The sequence below is a fragment of the Leptidea sinapis genome, chromosome 15, assembly GCF_905404315.1.
Source record: "Leptidea sinapis chromosome 15, ilLepSina1.1, whole genome shotgun sequence".
In the NCBI taxonomy this organism is placed as follows: Eukaryota; Metazoa; Arthropoda; class Insecta; order Lepidoptera; family Pieridae; genus Leptidea; species Leptidea sinapis.
The window spans coordinates 6,620,845-6,647,931 of NC_066279.1; the positions used below are offsets into that span (position 1 = coordinate 6,620,845).

Genomic DNA, 27,087 nt, shown 5'->3' on the forward strand with positions numbered 1-27,087 from the left:
CTCGTGAATGTGGGAAACTGTCAAGTTCCAAAACTAAAACCTATATAATGGGTGCGGGTTTTATGTAGGACAAACTAGCGTTTTGGTCACTTGATATTAAGTGATCACCGCGGCCAATATTCCCTTGGAACATCAGAGGATTCACAAGAGCGTTGCCAGCCTTGTTATGCCTGCTACTCAGTTGGGTCGAGTTAGTAAGTCTTTTGTTGGGCGATGTATATGCTTCTACAATATGATCCCATAAAATGTACAAAACAAATGTGTTACGAAATTTAAAAGAATTGTTAAAAAACGTTTGTATGGGGAAGGTTACTATACCATAAACAATTTTCTTAATGACACCACAGACTGGGAATGAAGCGAACACCCTCAGGTTCTTTAATTATAAATGTTTATTGTACGATATCACATTGAAATCCGTATTTATATTTAAAAAAAAGCCCACTGAGTTTCTTGCGCCTCTTCTTCTCAGGTCTGAGGCAGTCATTTTTGAATGGGTGTTAGTTTTTGACGTTCAATAAGTGATTCTGAATCCTATTTTGAATAAAATATATTTGCATTTGAATTTATAAAAGTGTATTCGGCAGTTTTAAAAGAACCCATGTCGCATTGTCCAGGAAGTGGAATGCACCGCATAAGGAAGTTGATTCCAGTTTGGTTTTTTGTGTTACTATTACAAAGGAGGATTGTTGTTCTATATAATCGAAAAAGAAAAAGAAAATATATAAGTTGTAGTTTATAAATAAGATATGGATGCATATTGCTACTACCTATTTAACCTAAATCTTTGTATTCAAAATACTTTCTTAGATTTAAAGCGTGTATATTAAATTTCATTAAACTTATTTTATTTCATCTTCTTTCTTTGTAACATAGGCTCATCAAATGTAATATTTCCTGATGATTCTTTGTGATGGTCATCGGTCCTTCTTACGTATTAAATTTTTCAAGTAAATCGAGGTTTATTTATTAGGATAGTAAACCTATTTTAAATACATGTTCTCCGTAGTACTGTAACAAAGCATCCAATTGTTACAATAAATATTAAAAGTATCAATTCTTCTATTATTTTTTCCAATACATCTTCCTGAAATTTACAGTTTTTAAATTAATTTCTAGATGTTTAAGTTTTATAATATTTAGGTTTTACATTAAGTTTTTTCACCAAAATTTCCACAAAACTCTTTAAGGAATCACATTCAATAATTCTGTTATACATGCGTTCACTGTTACACACATACATACATCATCTTGGGGGGTCCTGGTTAACATACATGACTATATTTAACTTATGCTAATAAAAATATTATATTGACATTCGTCCTAACGTCGTCGTAATCGTCAATAAATAAAAAAAGAAACACAACTAATGAACTTATTGGATCTCATGCATACATCAAATTGAGATGGGCGTAGACCTGAAAATAAAACATGGCACCAGATGATATCGAAGACACTGCGAAATACCTCACAAAAATACAAATATCCTGCTGGCAAAATAAATACACCAATTACGCAACACAACATCTATAAAATACCTAATAGTTATAAAAAGAACGTACTTGATGAAAGAAAATCTACGGCTGGCACCAGAGTGCAAACAGATCTGATAAAACCGCAAAAAATAATGCAACTGTGAACTTAAAAGATCTAACTTAATAGATGACACGAAGACACATTGCAAGATGAACTGTCTCATTATTTGCTAACTCTTCAACTTCCTACTCCTTATGGATCTTAAGATAAACATATGATATACTGCAGATAGCAGATAGCATAACCACCCATAAGAAAAAATTAAAATGCTTGGACCAAATCTACTCAGGAGAAGGTCAATGTATTTGCAGAATACCCGTCAAGTGTTTTCGAATCGAATTAAATAGACACTGCTGAATGTGATTCGAAAGTGAATGCATCTGTAGACCAGGTCTATCTAATGTCAATAAGTTGCAAAAACTAAGGAGCTAAAGAACAAAAAAGTAGCTAGTTTGGCTAAATAACCAAAGAAATCTCATAAGAACTAAGAATTGCATAAGAAGGCCTTAGTATATATAACTGTACTCCTCAACGCACTCACACAATCATAGTACTACATTTCCCCAGTCTCGCAGATTATGATGAACCACAAAAATAGTAAGAGAGCGAAAAAACCTCATATACACCAATCAAACTGCTGAAAATTCTCTCTGATTCTCAATTACGAAAACACAACAAATATTTTGATTTAAAATAGGACTCAAAATCACTTACACTTAACTTATAGTTTGCCTGAGACCTGAAAAGAACGGGCGCAAGAGGGTTTTTCTTTATAAAAATATGGATTACAATGTAATATCGTACAACATACATTTATAATTAAAGATCCTGAGGGTGCCCGCTTCATGCCCAGTCGGTGGTATCATGAAGAATATCGTTAACGTTATGTAACACAATAACCTTTCCCACACAAACGTTTTATAACAATTCTTTTAAATTTCGTAACACACTTGTTTTGTACATTTTCTGGGATCATATTGTAAAAGCATATACATCGCCCAATAAAAGACTTAATAACTCGACTTAACCGAGTAGTAGGCATAACAAGTTTATGTTTCTTCCTTGTGTTAACATTATGAATGTCACAGTTTCTAGCAAATTCCTTAATGTGCTTATGAACATGTAGAAAATTATCGAGAATATATATTGCGAAACAACAGTCAAAATTTTTATTTCTTTAAATTTTTCTCTTATTGATTCTTTAGGACCTAGGTTATAAATAGCGCGATTAGCCATCTTCTGCAGCATAAAGACGGTATTAATATCGGCACTGCCCCATAGGACATAATACTATTAAAATAACTAAAGTATACTAGTCGCGCCGTATCGATGTCAGTTAACTGTTTAATTTTTTAACCGCATAAACCGCATAGTTAAATAACCTTCTCTAGAAAACCAAGAATAGTTTGCCACATAACTTTCATGTGTTGATCACATCATAATATATGTCCCGGACACATTATTCCGAGTATTGGGGGCTCGACTTATAGCGCCCACAATATAAAAGTGGGCGTACCGCAAGGATCCATTTTGGGTTTCATTATGTGCACACTCTCTTGCTATCTTGTCTAGCAATAAGACTGATGTACCAAAACTATTGCAATCATAGGTAATCATTTATTTATTTATTGCACCAACAAAGTATACACTAAGTCATGCAAAAAAAAATATAGACAAAAATACAAGTTGAGTGCTACCTCAATTATAGGCGCAAATAACATTCTTATGTAAAATAGGCAGTAGCTATGTTATTGAGAAGAATAAACTGTCTTCGCTGGAGGAAACACTATGAGACATTGACCCAAGAACACATATTCTGATTATAATCAATCAAGACTGTTCATCATGTAAAACAAAAGTTTGCATGTATTGCATTGGATCTTAAATTTCACTCAAATGAGGTATATCGTAGAATGCTTTTCACGCTTTCTCCCACTTGCTAGTACATGGGGCACACTAAAAGTTTTGCACTTCTAGGTAATCGGAACTATTTGAATTTCGAATGTTATATTTTTTGAAACGTTGCAACCTTCTTAGTAATAAAAAAAACAATTCGCGTGAAATCATTTGTCAATTGTTTTTTATCACACATCAACGTTCTACATACGCAACGAAAATGGAATTAAGTCGAAAAGATTTAAGAGCGTTGATTTTTTATGATTTTAAAAGTTCTCTCTCTCTCTCTGCAAGACTGTGCCGCTCGTCTTTAAAATGGTTTTGGGAGGGAAGCACCTTGCTTGAGCACCGTGAGGCGATGATTTGCTGAATTTGAAAGAGGTCGGGTTTCTTTATATGCCGAATTTCGTGAAGGGTGGCCTTCAACTGCTTTCAACGAAAATAATATGGCTACTGTTAAGTGGCTAATTGGAGAAATCCCGCGGATTACCTATGAGACAATTCGAGGACTATTGGGGATTGGTATGAGTCAAATTCAGAAAATTTTACACGAAGAATTGAAAGTTCGAAAACTTTGTTTTCGTTGGATACCTCATTAACTGACAGCGGAGCAGAAGCGGGCTCGCGTGGAATGGTGCTCACAGGTGCTAATGAAGTACGACCGCGGACATTTTAATGCTGTTTATGACATTGTCACAGGAGACGATACGTGGATTTATTGTTTTTAATTATTAGTTTTTTTAAAACTAAGTCATTTTTAACTTCCGAAAAGTACAACTCGTCACCTCATCCTGCACATAGCCCCGACAATTTTCCCCAAAATCAAAGATTTGATGAAAGGTTCCACTTTTATCTTATTTTGAAGAGGCAGTGATAGCGTTCAATCAGCACGTGGAAAACATGCCTTCAGATCTGTTGTCGTCTTGTTTTAAAAAATGGTTCGATCGCATTGAAAAAATTGTTTGAAATGTGAAGGAGACTATTTTGAAAAGCAATAAACATAATATTTGTGTTATTTTATATTGTTTTTTTATGTTAGGCAAAACTTTTAGTATTACCAAACGGTTGATAACGCCTATAACGCTTCCATGAATGTTGAATGTATGCCCTTAAATTTACTATTGAATATGTGATGTGCAATCGATTGCGGCAAACATTTTAGCTCAATGTAATGTACATTGAATTCAGGTAACTCAAGGTTCGTTCGCGCCCGTGACAAATACGTCCGCCATTTATAAAATGAAATAGTAATTTAAATACAGTTTTTGATAGCGCACAATGTTCCACGAAAGGTATGAATTGGTCGCTGGTTCCATTTCTTCAAGAGTGATTTCATTTAAAACTCTAGCAGAACAAAAACTTAGACCCTACGCACGGGCCTTATTGTCTCATTTATGCACAGTTATGAAGACAGTGACAAAACACTCTTGATGCTTTCTGGAATATGAAATTTAGAAATAGCCTCGATTCCTACAACTCCAAAGAAATAGGAAATCTAAGGACGTGGCCTTATGCACATGTGGAGACCACAAAAGATCCATGGATTTAAGTACTTCAACTCCTAACTCATTAAAAAACCCTTAAGAGAATAATGCTATTTTTTCAAAGGTATCGCGGTCATCTTGAGGGTAAAGCCAAATTGGCTTCGAAGAAGCTGGGCCTCATAAATAGAGCACGGCAATACTTCAAGCAGGCCCACATTCTAGCGCTCTACTAAGGCAGGTCCGGCTGAACACAGAGCTGCTCGATTTGTCGAGGACCACGTGCTCCGTGAACGGCTCGATCACCTGGCGTTGCGTAGAGACGTCGCTTCATTGTGTGTCTTCTTTCGCAATTATGTTGAGGAGTGTTGAAAAGGCTGTTGTACCTGATTCCTGCCGCCAAATCCCATCGCACCTCCGCACGACACGCCATTAATTAGGATTTCAGCCTCACCAATGTGGTAGCCAATTTTGTGGTGTGTCGTACGAAAGTGGAATTCGAAATAGGAATTAGGTAAAACAGGTCTTCGGAACAATTTATGTGATAAGTGCTGTAGAAACCACAATGAAGCGAAGACTGCGCAATGCCAACTGATCGTGCCCTTTACAGACTATTAGATTCAAGTAGCTCTGAATTGCACGTGGTCAATGGTTCAATCTGATACTGGAGTGGACTGCCACACATGGATTATATGTCTGGTCACCAGACCAGACATATAATCCATGTGGCAGGATGTGGCAGATGAGAGATGCTTTGCCAGCCTCGAAGAAGTAAAGAATGGAATTTATTCCACAGTATGGTTTTATATAAATGTCATGTTGTGATCATTATTCCAGGCCAATCGTCCTTGATTGCGACGGATCAAAAAACAAAAATCGTCATCCTACAATGTTCTTTGACTTCTGCGTATCTGGTATACGCAGAAGAATATTTTTTTTTGTTATTTTGGATTTCCCGAATTATTTTGTCACGGCTCATTGATTCAACATCTCCGAGTTAGTGGCCTTGTGGCCTTTATACTCGTCGACGGCACTAGGCGTGCCAAATTATGTACGTGAACAATAAAGCTATGTGTGACGGTTGGTTAAACATTGGAAAAAAAAAGTATTTAACTATTATGGACTGGATTTCGGATGAAATATAAGAGATTTATAAAATATTTATAAAATATTTTATAAATCTCTTATCACCATTTTAGATACTACTTACTTTCAAGCAACTTGTATTCGATATAGCTGAAAAGATTACAAATTTTCAACGTATAGTTTTTGTAATTGGGTGTTATTAGAATTTGATGTTTAGTTCAATCATCTTCATCTCAATTGCTACTCGCTATTTTGTGGGTGTTGAATGAGACTGAGTTGTCACGCTTGTTTATGTTACGCTCTTTCGGGTAAGGTTGGCTTGATGTGACTGACCTTATTATATTACTTATTATTATAGTAAAACATATATTGAAACTTCATTACCTACTTGTTCCGTTTTTCACAGTCGGTCATCTGTTGTCGTGTCAAACATCTTGAGAGAATAATTGACTCCTCTGTCTCTTGCCAGCTGATAGAGCCGTCGTGATTGTCATGTAGTACCCGACATGCACAATGTTATTCACCTCACAATATGTGAGCATACAAAGGATTATATCTGGTCGGTACATCCTTATAGTTATTTCTTCTTGTGATACTTATGTTCAAAAATGCAAGTATATGAGACTATTTTGGTGCTGCGTCTTTATGCGTTGGTTCGAGTATCGACGTATTGGCGAAGGTTCTTGCAAGACATTCTAAATATTATTTTCAAGTAACCCAGACATCTTATGACGTAGCTACAGGTCAAAGTCAAATAAACTTTATCGTCACTATAAATATTTCTTTTAAATTACTGAATTTACCATATGTTCGGAAAAAGTATAGCTCGTGAGAAGAACATACAAGAAACTCATCGGCCACTCTTTTCAATCAATAGAGTATTTTACAATTATTTTCCTTTCTAATAGATATACCTACTCGTTCTGATCTAGCTCATGCCCTTCGACCTGCCTTTAGAGTTTGAGGTGAAGAAGCAGCTGATTGAGAGGGAGCCTGGTTCTTTCAGATTGTAGATCATCCCATTCGTCAACTCGGGCTCATAACTTTTTCAGTTTCCTACAAACTCTGAGTCGGAAATTTCACTAATAAAAAAGATTGCGCAGGAGGCGCCTGTTCCTTCTAAGTTCTAAATACTCTTCACGTATGACAGCCTCGATTAAAAGCATTCTTGAAACCATTTCAAGAAAATTTGAACCAATATCCACACAAACAAAAATCAAAAGGTAACATCTTTGGTTTCGTCAAATTGAACTTAAAATTCCGAACAAACAGCTGTCTTATTCGCAACGAAAATGAATAAGAGTAGGTTTAGAAATTAGAAATGTGTCTGAAACTTCAGTAGGATTGGAACCGTAGTAGGAAACACCCGAAACTTAGATCGAAACTTCGTTTTTCGTTGAATAAGAGTAGACCTAAACTAATCACTAACAAACGTTTACTACAACCTTCTCCAAAACACGCTGCACCATAAGGTTGAAGTATTATTCTGATCGGTTCAATAGTTTTTGCAGTATAATTAAAAGAAAAAACGGTTCTCTACCTATTAGTTTAATAATACATTTACTGCGTTGACGTAAATAAAAAAACCCGATCCATTGTAGAGCCTGACAATAGACATGAAAAACATACACTGAGCTTTGCGACATAGCACCTGTGATATACCTTTAAAGACAATTTGATTACTTGTGTGTCCTGTTGTAACCAATGACGTTCTATGTACATACAATCAATTACTATTGTAATGAAATGACAAGTGATAAACTATCTGTTGAAGTAGGTTGAATCATAACAATATTGAATGCAATGCTAGCCACTAATATTAAAAAAATATATAAAACATAGGTCGTTGTCAGTGAACGTAGTGTTTAAATTCAGTCAGTACCTACTGTCAATATATTAAGTAGTTCTTTATCATAATCAAAGATAATTTAAGCAGTAGTGTTTAAAATATAAATTAGAACGTAGGTTCTATCTTAATGTACTAGCTGCCCGGACAGACTTCGTTTTATCAAAAGTTAATAGTAAAAATTAAATAAAAATAAAGTCATTTCCGAGTGATCCCGTTATTTATGTCTCAATATTATACAACGATAACATTAAAAATAAGTTCCGTAGACTGAGATACTTTAAATATAAGTTATTTGAGTATAATAAAAGGAAATCGTTCTTTGTAAGCTCGATGGCATCTAATTAATAAACGCCTGACCAAATTTTAGCAACATTGTTTCTCTTACGAAATTTGGATCAGAGTTAAATATTTACATGAATTCTTAATCATTTAAATATTTAAATGATTGTTATTCTAAATACAAAATAATAACTACTTCTACTAAATTTGTCTATGATTTTTTATGGTTAAATTAAAGCCGTCGAGCTTTGTTTTTTTGACGTCTTAGAGAAGAAAAAAGGATAGGTTCGAAAATACACAGCGTAGTAATTTTAGCCGATATGTCATCAAACAAACTATTTTTCTGTACAAAACTTAGAAGTTGGTGTCAAGGTACATATTAAAATAGATATTTCATTTTCGATACAAGCTGTAAATATTGTTACAAATTCTTGTTTCTTCCACGAACACCTCTACTTTGCACTTTTCTTTGTTAATTCTAAAACGTTAAGGCGAAGAGTAAGCAGAAAACACGCAAACATGGTGTTTTTAGACAAGTTTTGTGGTGAAAGTATAGCATTTCGAGCTATGAACACTACTTAATCCTGTTACACATATCCTTAAGTCTTATTTGTAGGTTGCTAATGCTTGCTGTTGGTTATAGTTAGCACTGCCGAGCCTTTTTGAACTACCACTTTTCTTTGAAGTTAAACAAGTTTTTTGGCATGGCGTGACGCATTTTTTTGGTACTTCTCTCAGAAAAAATATTCTAATAGCCTTTTGTGTAGGTTCATTTATTCAGATTAGTATTAAATAACGAGGATTGTAAGCATATAATCTGTTTTCCACGCAAGAATTTTGAAAATATTGGCTTTGTTACATAGATGGCGGGCCGGCAGCCGTGAACTCATATCGCTCAAGGTGGCAAGGTGGCATTAAGGCGTAATGTCAGAGACACTTCTACGAACGAAATTAATTCAAAATGCAAAAATACTACAGAGTATTGTACGTTCCTTCGCAGCCATTTGTATTATACGTCAAAATTAGTTCTCTGGACGCTCGCGAGTGGCGCTTCAAACAGGCCTGTCCAGTGGTATTGGTTATGGTCAGTAAATCTAGAGCACAAAGATATAGATAGGATCGAAACTTAACGAATCTCAAATAACGGGAATATCACCGCAGGTTTACTTTGCTACTTTGTAGCGGAATATCTTTATCTATCAATCATTACCACGAATCCAGAAAAACTTCTGTAATTCATGATGCTATGAAAATAACTGATATATAGTAATTTTGCCGTAGCAACATTAAAATTCCTAATCTTCCTAACGGCTTATGCAGCAGAACTGAGTCTATCTTCTAGTTGGGCAATGTAATGTGACGCCTTAAGGCTGGTGACCGACCCAACGGCCATGAGGAATCCAGCGGAGCTAGGTTACCTCTCTCGTATGAAATCGCCATAGTTTTAATTCGGAATTAGAAGTATTTTTAATTTATTACAAACATAATTTTCTTTACAAAACAATGTCATGGTAAAAAGTATCGCTGTAATAAATTTTCGTTCAATTTTACCTAGATTTAATGATTAGCATGGCTCTAACTGTATAAGTTAGGTGTTTTATATAAGCTTTATATAAACAGTCAAGAAATGGTTTCAACTATGCGCTATTGGCGATTTCTTGGGATTAGTACCTACATGCCAATGACCTTGCTCATACAAAGAACTGTGAAAACGGTGTACGAGTGGTATTTAAAGGTTAAAATAATTATTAATCAATAATAATTGATGACTAAAAAATTACCACCTGATGCTATTTACTTTTCTGCATTTTTGAAAATAAAAAATTATGTTATTCGGAGTAAATTAAGAAAGAAAGAAAAAAAAAGAAAAAAGTTGACGATATAGTACAATAAAACATAAAACAAAATAGAGAAATATTATTTTCCATGCGTCACAAAGTGGTCCCAACTCAGCATATTTGCTGGTTTGAAAACCAGCGTATTAACCGAACGTTTAGGTTTAAACAGAAAATCTGAGGTCAATTTATGATTTTTTATATACAACAAAAAAAAGTCTTTCGGATTGTTCGACGTATTATATCGTGCACTATAATATTAGGGGATAAAGTATGCATGTATTGAATTTTTAAATTTTTATTATTTAAGATATATTTTATTTAATCAAAAAATTACCAATATTGTCTATACATTGCTGCCATCTAATAAGAAGGTCATTAATTATGCCTTTACGATATAGCGAACTATGGTAGTCTAGATTCTACAAACAGTGTGAAAGCATTTTGTACTGCCCAGGGAGAAGAAAACTCTTTATCACGTAAAAAATTGTACAAATCACGAAAAAAATGGAAGTCCGTTGGAAAGTCTGGCGAATACGGAGGGTGCCGAATGGTTTTTAATTGCAGTTCCTGTAGAGTTAAAACGGTTTCTCGTGTTGTATGAGGTCTCAATTTATCATGGAGCAATAACGGTACAGATCGATTCATGAGTCGGAGCTATTTCACTGCTAATTTTGCTATTATAGTTCGGAGTTCGGCACAGTTGACATCTGCCGTTATTGCTTGACCAGATCGGAGAAAGCTATAGTGAATAACACCATGCTGAGACCATCAAACAGTTACCATTACAATTTTATTGGTAAACTTTGCTTTAGGACACTGTTTCGGCGTTGGACCTGGGTCAGCCATTGCATCTTTCGCTTACGGTTATCGTAAACAATCCACTTTTCATCGCATGTCACAATTCAATACAATATTCCTTTATTTCTGTATTGATTCAACGAGGCAATATAAGTTTCAACACGCGTTTCTTTTTACAAATCAGTCAAATCATGAGGCACCCATTTTCATATTGTTTTATTTTATTGATGTGACGCAAATGATTCAATATTTTGCTACCTAAGGAAACGTTTAAATTGTGCCGCTAATTCCTGGGTAGTATAGCTTGGATCGGCTTCCACCATCTCTTTTAATTCATTGTTAGGTATTCATTGTGGTCATTCACGTGGTTCGTTCTTCAAATCCAAGTTTCTATCACGAAAGCGTTTAAACAAAAATCGCACGGTACGTTCAATAGCAGGCCCCTCTCCAAACGCAACATTGATATCTCGAGCTGTTTTCGTATTCAAAAATCACTCGAATTTTCAAAGTATCCATTTTTCTTGTCTACGCTGCATAAAAAAAAAACAACTGAAAGTCGAAAATGGAATGTTTTAAAAGAAGAACTTCAAAGGAATTGAAAAATGTTTCACTCAAAAATCTCAAACCATGAATGTTCTATGTCAATTCAAAGTACCTTGTACAATAAAACGGAAATTTCATACTTTAACCAAATTCAATTCGGGCGAATATCATATACAAATTCCAATTTTCTCATTGTTTTTTACTATATAGGTATAAATCATAGTTTTCTACTACAGAATCATAGAATCTGGATTTATGTTTATATTGTTATGTATAAAAATTAGTTCAAACATTTGCGAATATTTTTTTATTGTCAAGTACTGAATGAGTGAGATGCATAATGCTTAGCAGAGCGTTGGTAAAAGCGAGCATCCATGCGTGTCCGTGACTACATCCCGAGTGCAATAACCACATGTTATTAACACTAAAACATTTCCTAACACATTCTATTTCTGCATTCAATAAGAATAACACAAGCATAAACGACTAGAAGTGACTATCGGCCGCTTTATACATGTGCTCTCTAAACAAACATTATTTTGTCTCCAAATTTCAAATATCATCTGTTAAATCGTGAATCTAAATTTGAATGTGTAATTTTTAATCTTCATATTCATCCTTAAATATAAAAACTTTGTTTTTTAACGTGTTACGTTGTTTGTCCGCGGCGAATTTCTTAACTACTGCATGCAGTATAATCCAACTTGAGAGATAGGATAGTTTTTATTTCGATTCGGGACCCTTGATATTTTCTAATTTCTAATTTTAGTTCTGATCAATTTATGAGACACATTTTTGACGCAGTTTGACAGTTCTGCTGTGATATTATTTCGTTACAAGAACAGGGGAAAGTGAAACAATTATTGTAATGATCGAACTTCTACAAATTTCGATTAAGGATTTTCAGATGTAAAATAAAAGAGAAATTTTGTATACTTTGGGTGGAGCAAAGCGCATGTTTGCGGCTAGTATATTATATAAGACACTTATCTGTCACATTGATAGGTTCCTATCACAGTGTTTAAATTCTCTTTGCCTATCACGATAAAAGTATCAATACGTCTACCTATACGGGGATTGAAAAAAAGATGACCAAAACCGGTCACACATCAGAAGTAGGAAATGTTAAAAAATCTATCGCGGATTGTCAATTTAAGATTACGAATGAACACAGCGCAAGGAGGTTCATTCTATAGTATGGTTGTACGTGGATGAGAGATTCTTAGAAAAAAGCGACACATCTAGAATTCTGGATCCTGATGATTCCAGAAGCTCATTATTGCACTCGGGCAACTAGTTCGACCTGACACTGCGATATCTTCTCACCAAACATAAATCCAGATTCTATGATTCTGTAGTAGAAAACTATGATTCCTTTGATGATGTAAGAGTACATGAGTAGCCAACATCACTTATCAAGTTACCAATAAGTCACCTGTTTACTCATCTGTCTTCTCAACCTATAAAAAAAGATTTATCATAATATATAATTTAAACAACGAATATTTATACTTATAATAAATATATTAACAATAAAATTATTCTAAGCCTAACATATATATGTATATTAATTATTACAAATAAAATTTACAGACAGTTACATAAGGCTTTGGCACACACCGATTCTTACATAGTGATTGCAACGTATCGATGAAAAACAAACATAAATAAATTATCGATAATGTAAACCAATTTCAATGGTAATCCAACTTCCGATGCATGCGTAAAACCAATGTCGAGGTAATTTGTGAATAAAACATAGTAATTCCTTTCCTCAATGCTTACTTAAGTTTAATAAACCTAATAAAAAATTACAATAACCTTCCATTTTAATTTTTAAGTAGCAATAAACAATGCTTTTTCTGTCATAAATGATACTACCTCAGTGAGGTTTATATCTTTGAAATAGATTTTTGAAATGATGTATTTCATTATTACCATAATTCGGGTCATATTATGTGAGATCTATATTATAAAACATCAAATTTGTTTACGAGTATGAAATTTTAGAAACGTTTGATTCTTAAACAAATGAGCATTTTTTTTTAATAACTACTCGTTGTTAAAATGGTTGATAATTTTAGTGACAATGTTGTTTTCATGACAACCATAATGGGCTTGGGCCAGTATACCAACTTACTACCTAGAAAATCACACATAATTATAAATTCTCTTAATTGGCATGAAAAGCGTATAAATAAGAAAATACTGAAGTATATCTATTTATATACGACGTAATTTACTCATTAGGAAGTAAAATCTCACATAATAATGCTCCTGTAAAATATAGGAAATATTTCTAAAGCAAAAGTTTCAATACAATCGTACGATATTCTTTTACAACCCTATTTGGCTGCCAGGAGAGAGCGAGGGCGCGATATTGGCAATACCCCTCGGTTTTTGTATAATGTGCCACGAGTTTTAGCGAGATCTAGATTTTAAAAGTTCAACAGTTGCCTGTACGTTTGCAGTATAAATAATCACGTGGTTCATATTCTTCGTCGTCGTCATCGCGGTGTCTGCTTGGTCGACGATGTTCCTGTGGACGTCGAGGACGTTTATGTTCCTTCGGTGTTTCTCTGTAGCTATCGTGTGTCGGTCGTCGCGAAGGTCGACGTCTTTGGTCACGATCTTGATATGACATTCGAGATGGTCGTCTAGGTTGTTTTCTTGGGCTGTAAATATACCACAAAACTTTCATTTTCTAGCGGAATTATTAATAGCAACAGTGTAATGTTTCTAACTAGTCTGAGTTCTGACCATAAATATTGTTACAATTTTAAAATGTCAAAGGGACATCGTCCAGTGTGTGTTCTAACTTCTTTTCCTAAACATTTATTTTAGACACGGAAGATTTAGGATTATTGACGGTAACTTTATTAAAGATCAAAAATTTATCTATTCTCATTGGCATATATTGAAGTATTCGGACGCTGCCGTCACATATGATACCTGCCTATTGTACTAGGTATAACGGATCGTATGGATTATATAGCCTATATTATCAAACAAAGTAAGCCCTCTGTGTTAATTATTGTTACATACAAGATGCCTTAAAATTTATCCATTATTATAATTTCAGAGATGATCCCGATCAAAACACTTATCCGGAATCGCGGGTATAATGAAACGTATTAAATACTAGCTGACCCGGCAAACGTTGTTTTGCCATATAAAGTATAATTCACGCGATAGTTTTCTAAGTAATAAAATATTGCCTATATTATAGCCTGTACATCATTTTGTTCTATTGTCAATAGTTTTTGCAGCGCACGCAAAAATAGGTTTTCGATTTTACACCTTGTGTTACAAAATAGCAATTTTATTACGGATCCATAATTTTGAAAAAAAAAACATGAATGGACTACCCAACACTGAAAGAATCATTCAAATCAGACCAGTAGTACCAGAGATTAGCGCGTTCAAACAAACAAACAAACACTGCAGCTTTATAATATTAACAGTATAGATTATCTTTACTGATGAGCTCCTGAGTAATAATTTTTTTAAAATTGAATAGTCCAGCAAAATGCAGCTAACTACAAATACGTTGCTAGCTTTATATGAACAGAGTCGAGAAAGAGAGAACAGGACCTGGAGAGGTTACATTTAAAAGACAACAAGTCCTATTCTTATAACAAAACCAGAACAGGATCGAAGCAACATTGTGTCAAAAAGTTAATTTTCGTATTCTTCTTGTATACCAGTGGGAGGCAACTTTGCACAGGATACCGGCTAGATTATGGGTACCTACCACAACGGCGTCTATTTCTGCCGTGAAACTGTAATTAATAAATTATTTTCTTATCTAAATAATTTTTGAATAAGCAACATTCAACACATTTTCAAAACTCACATCTTAGGTTTCTTCACAGTCGGTATCCTTCTGCTGTTCTCTGGACGAGGCAGGTAGTCATCATCTTCATCGTAGTCGGGGTCTCGTTCATCATGAGATTTTGTGTGGTGAAACAGTGGCCTTACTTGAGGGACTTTCACTGGATAAGGTTTCATCACTGGCACATGAACCTAATAAAATACATTTACAATGTAACCTACAATTAGTGATTTAAAATTAACATCCATTCAGGTCTTAATGACACTTAAAGCTCCCTTTAGTCAAATTTATTGCATACTCGAATTAGGAAAGTTCTAAATTCATTCAAACAAAATGCAAAAATAAATAATTATAGTTTCATGCGTGAAATTAACATGCAAGTGTTGAAAGTATGATAGTTGAAAATGCGACTGCATATCATGACATGTCTTAAATTATATTACGTTTTACAATTTACAAATGTGTAGTTCTAACGAACTAGATATTTAATTTGTTAGAACTACACTACTACTTATTGTAAATTTCATCAATTAAAATTAAATGTTAGTTTAAACTAAGAAAAAAATTGTATAACTATTAGATAATTATGAACCTTCTTAAAACTGAATTAACAGAATAAGGCTGAGACCTATAAGCCCCTAAGACTTTGCACAGGGTTTACTAACGAAAAACTTAGCTGACTGTAAGCCTAGCATAATCTTTGATTTCGTTTTTATAGTCATTTAAGAGCTAAATTTATGAGCTTAAGCCAAGACATCCCAGTGCAAAAGCCAAGTTCGCGTTTTATCACACTCAACTAAGTTAGTAAGTAAAGTCTGAGCAAAGTCTAAACGCTCTATTGTTCTCAGCCTCAATGTTAGGATTGTCCATGTCGGATGTATGAGGAATAATACCTGTTTTTCAACAGATACAGCCACTGGCTTCTCAATCTGGTATGGGACCTTTTTGAAGACCGGGTACGGCACTATCTTCTCGATGGGCACTGTCAGTTCCCGGACGACAGGAACTGGCACCGGCTTGGGGATCGGCACGCGAACCGGATAAGGTTGAAGAACCGGGACAATTACCGGATGCGGAACCTCTATCTGCAAGTGATTCGCTATTCTGAATGTGCAAAGGAAAGAGCAAGTATAAGTGTAGAGTAGGAAAGAAAGTCTCTGTGTCATAGACAGTAGATATTTGTGAGGAAATTTGTAATTATCGCTAATCATGCAAAGCGGCTATGTACACTTATTTCATGCCGTATGTGTTTATGTAATTATAAAATGTCACTGCTCTGAATGAATAAATTAATACAATAACGTGTAGCAATTTTCTACATAGTCGAATTTCTAACTTTAATATACCTTTACTCAAATAAGTAAGTTCAATTATTACCTTTAGTATTTACTCAAAGAAGGCTCTAATAATTATTATCCTTTTCAAAAATCAAAAGTAAGTACTAGTAACAACTACGATAGTATATAAAACAAACTATTCATTCATCAAATTAAATTTCTATTCAATCTGTCTCTTTTAATAGACTCGGCCAGTTTAATATCTTTTTATATATCGTTGATTGGATCAATTTCTTACAAATTCCTCTTGGGCATCTATTACAAATTTAGTACAATTTCTAGTAGAACTTTCTCCTGATAAACCCTAGATACATAACAGTTGACTGAACTAATGTACCGTAACATGACCGCACTTCGGTCATTGAGCTTCATATAAATTGCTTATAATTTTCATTTCCCTTTGCAAATAAGATGTTATGGGATCAATGTGTATAGAAATATTGTTTCTTGTTTTCACCGTCAATTATGCCACATGCGTGCTTATTTAACTACTAATAAGCGAAGAAAATAGTGCACGACTCAACACCACTCATCCGCATTCCACGCGATGATTTTTCTTTAATAATAACAACATGAGTTATTACAAATTACTTGTAATTTAAGATAAATAATAAAATATACTCACTGGATATGGCTTATGAATTGGCACATGAATTGGTTTAGCTTCAGATGCGTAGGTTTCGTACTCTCGCAAAGCTTCTTTCTGTTTTGACTTCAAATAACTTTTTCTCCACTTGTCAACAAGTTTCTTGTAATCAAAATCTTCTGTAGCGTCATTATCTATTGGCCTATACCTCGGAGGATGCGAAGGACGTGTTACATCATGGTTTCGTAAGTCTAGCAGATCTTCATCGGTTTTGTACTTGTTGCTAATATCTTTAGCCCAATCAGTATATTTGTAAAGGTTTGCATGGGGTTTGTAATTATTATAATATTGTGACCAGTCGTACGCGCTACCATCGTAATTATTTTCATATTTATAAGTTTGCTTTTTGGGTATATGTACAACGTCAGTATTATCCTCAAAGTAGTTTGGTTTTCTTATATGCTTTTTATATGAGCCTAACTCATTTTCTTTAAACAAATTACCCCAATTGGTCGTAACTATAGGTGTGGCTGTTGTAAAGAAATTTTGAATGTTTTTTTGATATTCGTTTATCGATTTATACTTATCGGGAATACTAAGTGAGACATCACTTTCAGTATGAAACGGTTTTATAAGTGGGAAAAGATTTCTTACGTTTTCGTAATTCATCTCAGGATATTGGTAATTTAATAGATTTAAATTACTACTTGCAGGTGCTGCATCTTCTATGCTGTTGTTGTAAGGAGGACGGCGGAAGCTAACACCATTATTATTCGTGTTATTATTGACGTATTGATAACTGTGGAAGTATTTCTGTTCATTTTTCGATTCATCGTTTTGGTCGTTATATGTCCATGGCTTCTTTGTTTTTTCACTCTCCGACATAAGTTTTATATCTTTTAACTTATTTTTGTTATTTAAATAGTTTTTTGAAAACTCTAAATTGGAAATATAATTAAACTTCGGCAAATATTTTTCTGGCTCTTTCTCAGCTTTAAAATTATTTTTATATTTTACTGTATTATGCGATTCACCGTCTTTTTCATATGGAGTCCCGGCTTGATTGTGATTGAATGAATTTGTATGTTGATCATTTTCCTGACTTGGCGATGAGTTAATGAAGTCATTAATCATTGATTTCAATCTATTATTTTCTTCATTTATTGGATTATTATTATGCCTTACTTTGGTAAAGTCTACTACTTTAGGATATTTTATCGCACTTGCTGTGACTGGTGAGGCTTGTAGCATATGCTCATATTCCGGAGGTGTTATTGTAGTTGTAGTAGCGTATTTTGCATATTTATAATAGCTTGGATAATTATCTGTCTCCACAAATGGCTCTTTTACCTCTATAACGTGCTGATTTTGTGGTATGTTTGCAGAGTATGAATTGGAATTTAAAAACGACGAATCATCTTTAAAGTTTATTTGAAAATCAGAGCTGTTATAATTACTGTATTGTTTATTTCTTTGTTTAGAGTTTAACTTTGTTCCGTAAGTTGGCGAGTTATTATCACTGTATTCATTAAAATTTTCTGTCTCTGTTTTGCTTAAGGACTCGTCATTACTGTTATGAATATTGGCTGGCGAATAAAAATTCAAAGAAACTTGTGGATATTTTGACATACTTGTTTCCTGTTCCCCATTGTTCTGGAAAGTCTCTCCGTTGGATGAACCGTAGTTGCCACCAAAACCTGTTCCTTCATTTGCCGTCGGGAATGCTGGCGCGTAAAGCCTTGTCTGTTGTTCTTGCTTATTACCATTGAGGAAGGAGGAATAGTCTGGAGCGGTAGGAACATTATAAGATCCAACATCATTAAAACCGAAGGTGGAATAGGTGAGAACACTTGGCTGTGGACTGGATTCTTCAAATTCACTATTTAACTTGATATGTTTGCTCCTTCTAGCGTCAACATTATAGAATATTGCTGCAGCTAGCAGGGTCGCGGTAATCACTCTAATGGACATGTTGATAGACTATGAGGTGCGTGCGCACATTGTTCAGGAGCGTGGTCAGTGGTTAATGTCCGATCGGCAACTGAACGTAAGGAATAGAAATTCTTTCACAGCGACTATCACTGCCATGCCTCGCTTGTCCTACGAAATCGAAAGCGTTTACGCTTCACAATTCCGACAATTTTCATTGATTATTATCATTATTCGTTGGTAATTTCTTCGACGCCTACGAATAAATTATGTCATTCGTTCGTGGTTCGCAGTTACGTGACTTCCTCGAATCATATGAAACTAAAATGACATAATTATATTTTTTTTGTTGGCTTGAATGAATATTTATTTTTTATTGATTTAAATACAGTCGTTATAATTATAATTACCACTGGGAGGCTCCTTTGCACAGGCTGCCGACTATCATGGGTACCACGATCTATTTCTGCCGTGAAGCACTAATGTGTAGGTAAACATTACTGTGTTTCGGCCTGAAGGGCGCCGTATTTGTGTTTTTCAAGAATCCTGAACGGGACTGCATTGTAATGAGTAGGGCGTATCAATTACTATCAGCTGAACGTCCTACTCGTCTCGTCCCTTATTTTTATAAAAGAAATAGATTTATATGCAAAATCGTTTACTATAAATTATCACAATAAATAAAACGACCAAATGCTAAAACACTTTTATTGGTTTTAATTCTGATACAATCAACTTCATTACAAAACCTTAACCTATACATATTATTCACAAATAACAAACTAAAAATGGCCACGATACACACAGCTTCTAAGACAAGCCAAAACAAGCTTCCACACGCTGACGCCTTTTTGTACTAAATTAATAAAACAACGGAAGTTTTGAAAACTATTCGTGTGATAGTAACAAGTGGAATGGTGTTATAACCTTATTCCGAAACTATGAGAATCGTCGTCCTTTTCGCGATACAATAATTTATATACAATTCATAAAATTTATAGTATGAAAATAATCAACAATAACCACTAACAGGCACGATGGAGAAATAAATGTCAATTGGGTTATCTAAACACGAGAAAATCCGAAATTATATGGCGGATTGGTGGACCTATCGAAATCTTTACGTAAAGACTAGAAGTTAAATTTGTATTGCATTGGACTTCGCTATAATTAAACTAATGTTTCGGAGATTCTCTATGTTACAACAATATTATAGTCCATAAGATTTATTGTTGAGTTAGGCTCTGGCACGGATCCTAAACGGTGGTATTGAATGCGTAGAAGTAAAAATTTGGGTCTCTTTGGCAGGGGAGCGCGGAGGGAGGGGGCGTGCGCACATCGAACTTAGTGATTTGATAGCAATATTACTGTTTTATAGAATTAAGTGACTGAACGAGCAAATATCTAGCTTGTTATATTAAGCAAGTGGTATCATTTGCCCAACAGTATCAATATGTTGCGAGTCGTACTAATTCATATCAAACCGACCTTACCGTCACCGGAATTTGGTAGTTAATTCACGTGATTTGATACACCGGCTCCCAAACCTTCAAACCACTTCTATAAGTTTATGGCAGCTTTAACCATCACGCTTGGCTATATAACACTCGATCGGGTAAAGTCGGCTCGAATCAACTATGACAGACCCATTCGGTGCAAAAATAATTAGCTTCGCCTTGATGAAGTTTGCCTTTCTGTCGTTTGGTCTTTCGCACACACGTTATTTTTTAGTTTCGCTTACCGTTTAAGATCCGTGCAAAAGCGTACCTATACGATAGATCGTATTGATCTGTCTACTCATTACATGTTTACGCTAAGTCGACTTTCTACTGCCTATTTCTATGGAAGGTCTGGTTTTAAATACTTGAAGACCTGAATGAGCTATGGTATAAATCTTAGTTGATTAATACGTCTAGATATTCTCTTGCTATTAGACAACCGATAAAAAACAGGCCAGGTTTAACACTTAAGTGTTACACTCGCGATTTGTATGACACTTAATGTAAGTGTGCATGCATTGCTCAATATAGAGAGAACTCTAAACTCTACACAAAATTTTTTCGACGTTTTCACAGCTGTCTCTAGATGTATTAATGATCTAAGATATATAAATAAATATAGGATAAATAGGATTTATAGGTATTACAAAAATTACAAAAATATCTCTTCAATCTATCACTTTCATGAACACTTCGAACAAACTGGTCAGCTACATGGGGATCTAACAACAATCAAATGTATTATATAAAATATTTAATATTGTATGGGAAAATATTTAATTTGAAATATTTATCACTATAAGACCTCTACGTTATTTCAAAATATGAATGTACTATTTAAATATAGTTCTAAATGATATATTATTAACAATTAACTACTTCCTTGAAGTACTTGTGAAGTGATTCTACCTGAGTACTTATGATATCGTGATTAGATTCTACAAGGACTGCACATTGTATCCGTAATATTTAACCCTTAAATGTAATCGTAGGCCTTTTCTTTCCAAACAAGTCTATAAATTCTTAAGAGGGGTTTTCACTATCCGAGGAATATACTTCACAGAATTAACATTAGGACAGAGATTAGAACACATCTAAGAGCAAAGTCCGAGTATTTTGTAAATAAATAAAAAATATTCTTGATAATATCGTGTTTGTACTTAGGCACATGAGCCAAATTCCTAGACACTGAGATAATCATAACGTTAACACCAAGACCAAATATAAACTTGTTATGCCTTGTACTCGGCTAAGTCGAGTGGTAAGTATTTTGAGGGGCGATTATGGTTTAACAAAATTTTCAATATAAATGTATTACAAAATTCAAAAGAGTTGCTAAAAGACGTTTATGTGGTAAAGGTGAATAATGACTTTCTTAATGATACCACAGATTAGGAATGGAGAGATAGCGATTATTTTGATTGTAACGTAATTTTATATAAAAAAGGGTGTGTACTTATGTATGCACACAAGAAGTTATACTTCTTTGGCCTAACGAAGCAAAAATCATTAAATTTATTTATTCCTCGTGCTATTCTCCGTTTTTAGAAAGAATAATTTTGTAAAAATCTTGCAAAGGCTGTATGGGCTTGAACCCTTTGCCTGTCCTAATAATGGACGAAGAAACCAAAAAAAAAAATAACGAATGACGCAAGCTTCACAAAATTTTAGGTACCAACTTCACCCTGCTACTTTTGTGTTACAGTGATGCGCGCGCATTTTAAAATTTCACTCTCACCATTTTTTCATAACGCGCCTAAAGAAGTATAACTTTAAAAGGAATAAACCTGAGTTTCTTGCGACCATTCTTCTCAGTTCTGAGGCATAAACTTTTGAATGGGTGATGATAGTTTTTGATGTGGAAGAAATTTCATATCCTATTTTAAATAAACTTATTTGAATTTGATTTACAATATGACAACAACCGTTTATGTTGCTGTGAGGTATTGAAGTGGTAACAAACAGGTTAGTAACTAGTTATTACTAAAAACAATATTATAATAGGGAGAGAAAGCAGAAACAAAAGAAGTTTGGAACAAAATCACAAGCTTACATTTTCTGCTTGGTGCTACCATAAATTAAACATGATATCTAAAAACCTGCAAATATACAGAAAGCAGATATGCAATTTCAGGAAAAAATATCTTCATAAGTCAATCTTATGTTTTATAATAATAGTTTATTCCGCTTTCTCTTAGATGACGCCATTTTGTGTAAGAATCCGTTCGGATTGGATACCGTGGTTCGGGTGCGCTCGGAGCACGTGTTTACACTATACGAGTATCGTCCAAGCTCGAAGTCTACGAGCAGTGAAAACCACGCTTTATAATATTTACTTTTATGCTGAGGTGAACTCCAATTCTACATTTTTAATATAAATTTATAAATAAGTCTACTTGTATACTAGGTTTAAGTTGCAGATTAAATGATTTTTCTTTCATTCATTCTAAACGTCTTGAACGCTACCAATTTACATGATGGAGCATAGTTATAGTAGGATCCGGTAGGTGGTGTTGTTATAAAGAAATATTTCTACCCGGCTTTTATAATCAAATAAAATATATTTTATTATAATACTCTGAAAAATCTGTGATAACAAAAACACAGTCGATATTCAACATACCCGCAAAGTGTTAGCACACTCATTTAGTGTCGTGAATAATTTGAAGCCTCTAGAATTTGATTCTTAAATTGAAAAATCTTGATTTTTAAATCTAAATAGCCACTGGTTTATTAATTATCTCGAAGACGCCATTTTGAATTCATTGGACTAGTATTGGAGTATAATATAGAGTTATAAATGTGCAGTCCTGAGACAGAGTGCGCGATACGAAACATGCATACAAACTACTATTATGACGTCAAAAAGGTTTAGAAAAATATGTATGTATGTACCTACTTCTAGAAGTCGACATTACCCTTAACGTTACAATACACTCAGTCAATGTACAATCAACTATATAAAGTATATTTTTGGTAACAAAACAAAATTAAATTATTCTTAACTAACATAATATCTTAACACAGAGTACTAGGGGAAATAGGGGGAAGTCACATGATACAAACAGACAAACATACAAAACAACTGTTACGTTTGTGACACTTTAAGTGAATTACTTCGGTGATAACAAGAACATAAAGTACCTACTTCAGCTACCTACATCTCCAACGAACAATAATTATTCTTGGATATTTTAGATAAGATATATATATTCTATAATATATAATTCCACAAAACCAAGAATGCCATGAATATTGTTATCAATTACATATGGGACTTATCTGTCCAAAATTATAAATCTCTCTGGAAGATTTGAATTATTAATGATCAACTTTACTAATGTAAATATGTACCTGCCTTATAGATGTATCTTGTCTATACCACATCAGCAGGCAACTCTTTTAAACACAATATTTACCTGGCTTTAAGTTGTAAATCTTTCTGGAAGATTTGAATTATTAATGATCAACTTTACAAATGTAAATATGTACCTTCTTATAAGATGTATCTTGTCTATACCACATCAGCAGGCATCTCTTTTAAACAGATTTGAATTTTTAATAATGAACTTTAGAAATGTCAATATACAACTTTTTAAAAAGATGCATCTTACCTATCCCACATTAGCAGGCATGGCTTTTTAAAAAGAAATCAATACTTTTATCGTTGATTATGTTTAATAAAAAAGCAAAGCTTTGATGGCAAAGTTTATGTTACTTTATCATGAATACTTTAACACCGCAATACTAAACAAGTATGTAGGTATGTACCATAAATTTGTTATAGCCATTCTCTGTTAAAGCTAAATACATCTTAACTTCTACAATAATATCATTTACTACTATTTTAATGACAGGAGTTTTACTCTACTTTGTTTGCTTATTGGGGTTTGATGTGAAAAATTTAAGAAACTCAATCTACAGGTACAATACTTTTTTTGAACATATTTTTTTAAAGTATGAAATCTCTACATTAATTTCGCAACTTTGTAGAACATCTATATAATCAATACTCGAAAGTTTAAAGATAAATGAATCCATTTGAAATCTAGGTCTGTATTTATAAAAACAGATATATGGTGTAACAATATGTTGACAAATATTTTTAGCATACAGAAATAATGTAAGTCCTAAGTGTACCTATCTACTTGAACCTTCAACAAATAAAGGTTTACAAAAATATGTGCCCTCAGATATATAGATTATCGCTTATGAAAGCAGGGCAAAAATACTTTAAGAATGATGGTGTAGCAATTTTGCAGAGATTATAATGTTTGTCTAAAAAGTAATTATTTTCATATCTAATATATGATAATACTTTTACAACCAATATTATTGGCACGTTAGCTTCACATGAATATATTCCGACACCAGTTCTTTGAAATATATTATTATAATCATATGTTAGGAATACCCCTTGTACCTACTCATGCGAAAATAGTGATATTACCTCACATCCTATGCGATTTATAGATAGGGATACTCTACAGGGTGTCGGGATATTGTTCCTCACTGAATACTTTATTCTCAACTTCATATGTTAGCATACAAATTCCTAAACGCATTGAATGATATAATTGTTTAATAACTCTGCCAGCAGGTTTTCGAGAGGATATTTGAAGAATAAATTATGCGCATACACACTAACGGCCTTACAAATAAACTTGGTATAAATTATTCCTGAGAATAACCAAAGAAAATGCGAAATGTTTACAAATAGATATTTTGCTTATGATTGGTTTATCCGGATGTTATAACGTTTCCCGCGTTTATTTGCAAGGCTGGTCGACATTCGGAAAACTTCAGAATAATCAATGTATTTGACAGTGTTGTCAGCGATATAGTCAACTTTATTCGTATTCTTGGACTATTCTCAGGTATTATTTTATATCAAGTTTATTTGTAAGCCCGTAAGATATTATAATTACATAGACAACACGAGTGTAAATATTATTATCATTGATAATAGCATTCAGTATGCCTATAAATAACGCCTCTAGTGGCGACATCAGAAACTATATCGTAGATAAAACATAATATACTAGAACTAAATCGCAGTAATGAAATTAAAAATAGATGATGATTCTGGCGCGTACTTTAGCAGTTAGTGCGCGGAGGCAGCGGGAGATGGCGCTGTGTGTCGCAGGCGAGCACGAATCTCTTGCAGGGTCGGATTCGTTGCCGGGTCTATTGCTTCTGTAGGCTGCCCGGCTTGCTCGATTCTGCGGGCTCGCTCTGCTATCGCTCTTTCTAACTCTGAAAAATATATTTACGTTAGTTTAATGTGTGATGATTTCAATATTAAATATACTTATTTAGTATTAAATCATAATAAAAAAAATGGGCAAATAGTACCTACATAATTGTTAATTAATGTCTGTTTAAAAGTACACATTTATTTTAAATTTTCAAACTATCTCTGGCTTCAAATTAGGATTGCCTGGAGTCCAGTCTCTTCCAATACACTAATACAAGATAAAAAAAAATGTGTTTGATTGTTTGTGTGTGTGTCTTAGAAAGAAAATTATTCGGGAAAAAAAATATGGAATATATAATAAAAAAGTATAGATTTTTAGTTTTGCACATTTACAAGTTTTTCTGTATAATCATAGTTTAACACTTTAAACCAGTCAAATATTTTTTACAACTGCGTTTAAAAATCAAAACATAATTAGTTTTATAGATAATAATACATTTCGATTTAGTTTTAATAGAAGATATTACTATGGCACAAGATAAAAATATTAAAAAAAAAAGTTTATTTCAAAGATTACATATACATTTTAGTGGTTGAGACGTCCCAGTAAATTGTCTTAGGACATTTGTATTAGGAATATCTCGCAACTTCCTTAGCGGATACATAATATTTAACAAACAATATAGAAATATACAAAAATGATAAAAACCCAGATATTACAACTATCGCACAATTAAAGCAAGTTAACAAGAAAACTGTTAGTTTCTGTGTGTGTGTGTGTGTGTGTGTGTGTGTGTGTGTGTGTGTGTGTGTGTGTGTGTGTGCGTGGGTTTGGACTTTGGACCTTTAATTGGGTTCCATCTATATTCTATAGACTGAGTGTGCTTGTCATGTCAGCCTGATCAGAAGATTCGACAAAACAAGATAGATAATAAATATAACAGGTGATGACAATAAGTAAATGATATTTTTTGTTATCTATACTATAATATTATAAAGCTGCAGTGTTTGTTTGTTTGAACGCGCTAATCTCTGGTACTACTGGTCCGATTTGAATGATTCTTTCAGTGTTGGGTAGTCCATTTATCGAGGAAGACTATAGGCTATGGTTTTTTTTTCAAAATTAGGGATCCGTAATAAAATTGCTATTTTGTAACACAAGGTGTAAAATCGAAAACCTATTTTTGCGTGCGCTGCAAAAACTATCGACAATAGAACAAAATGATGTACAGGCTATAATATAGGCAATATTTTATTACTTAGAAAACTATCGCGTGAATTATACTTTATATGGCAAAACAACGTTTGCCGGGTCTGCTAGTTTATTATAAGCATAAAAGTTGAATAATATATAACCATACAGTTGTAATTATTTGTTATTATAATTTGTAATACCTA

At 33.7% G+C, this 27,087-nt stretch overlaps 2 protein-coding genes across 2 annotated transcripts in view; both read right to left on the reverse strand.

Annotated features, from left to right (window-relative positions):
• Window positions 1-12,809: 12,809 nt before the first annotated feature.
• On the reverse strand, window positions 12,810-17,949 carry LOC126968186 (uncharacterized). Its single transcript, XM_050813045.1, has 4 exons — window positions 17,104-17,949; window positions 16,035-16,226; window positions 15,163-15,332; window positions 12,810-13,981 (listed from the first exon to the last, which is right to left on the reverse strand). The coding sequence occupies exons 1-4, from the start codon at window positions 17,947-17,949 to the stop codon at window positions 13,753-13,755; spliced, it is 1,437 nt and encodes a 478-aa protein (XP_050669002.1). The 3' UTR covers window positions 12,810-13,752.
• A 1,738-nt stretch (window positions 17,950-19,687) lies between these two features.
• The window catches only part of LOC126968254 (actin-associated protein FAM107A), an 83,176-nt gene continuing 75,776 nt past the window's right edge, over window positions 19,688-27,087 (reverse strand). Inside the window, exon 4 of the mRNA XM_050813142.1 lies at window positions 19,688-25,748. Coding sequence (XP_050669099.1) covers window positions 25,597-25,748 — 152 coding nt within the window. The 3' untranslated portion in view covers window positions 19,688-25,596. The remainder of the gene's footprint in view (window positions 25,749-27,087) is intronic.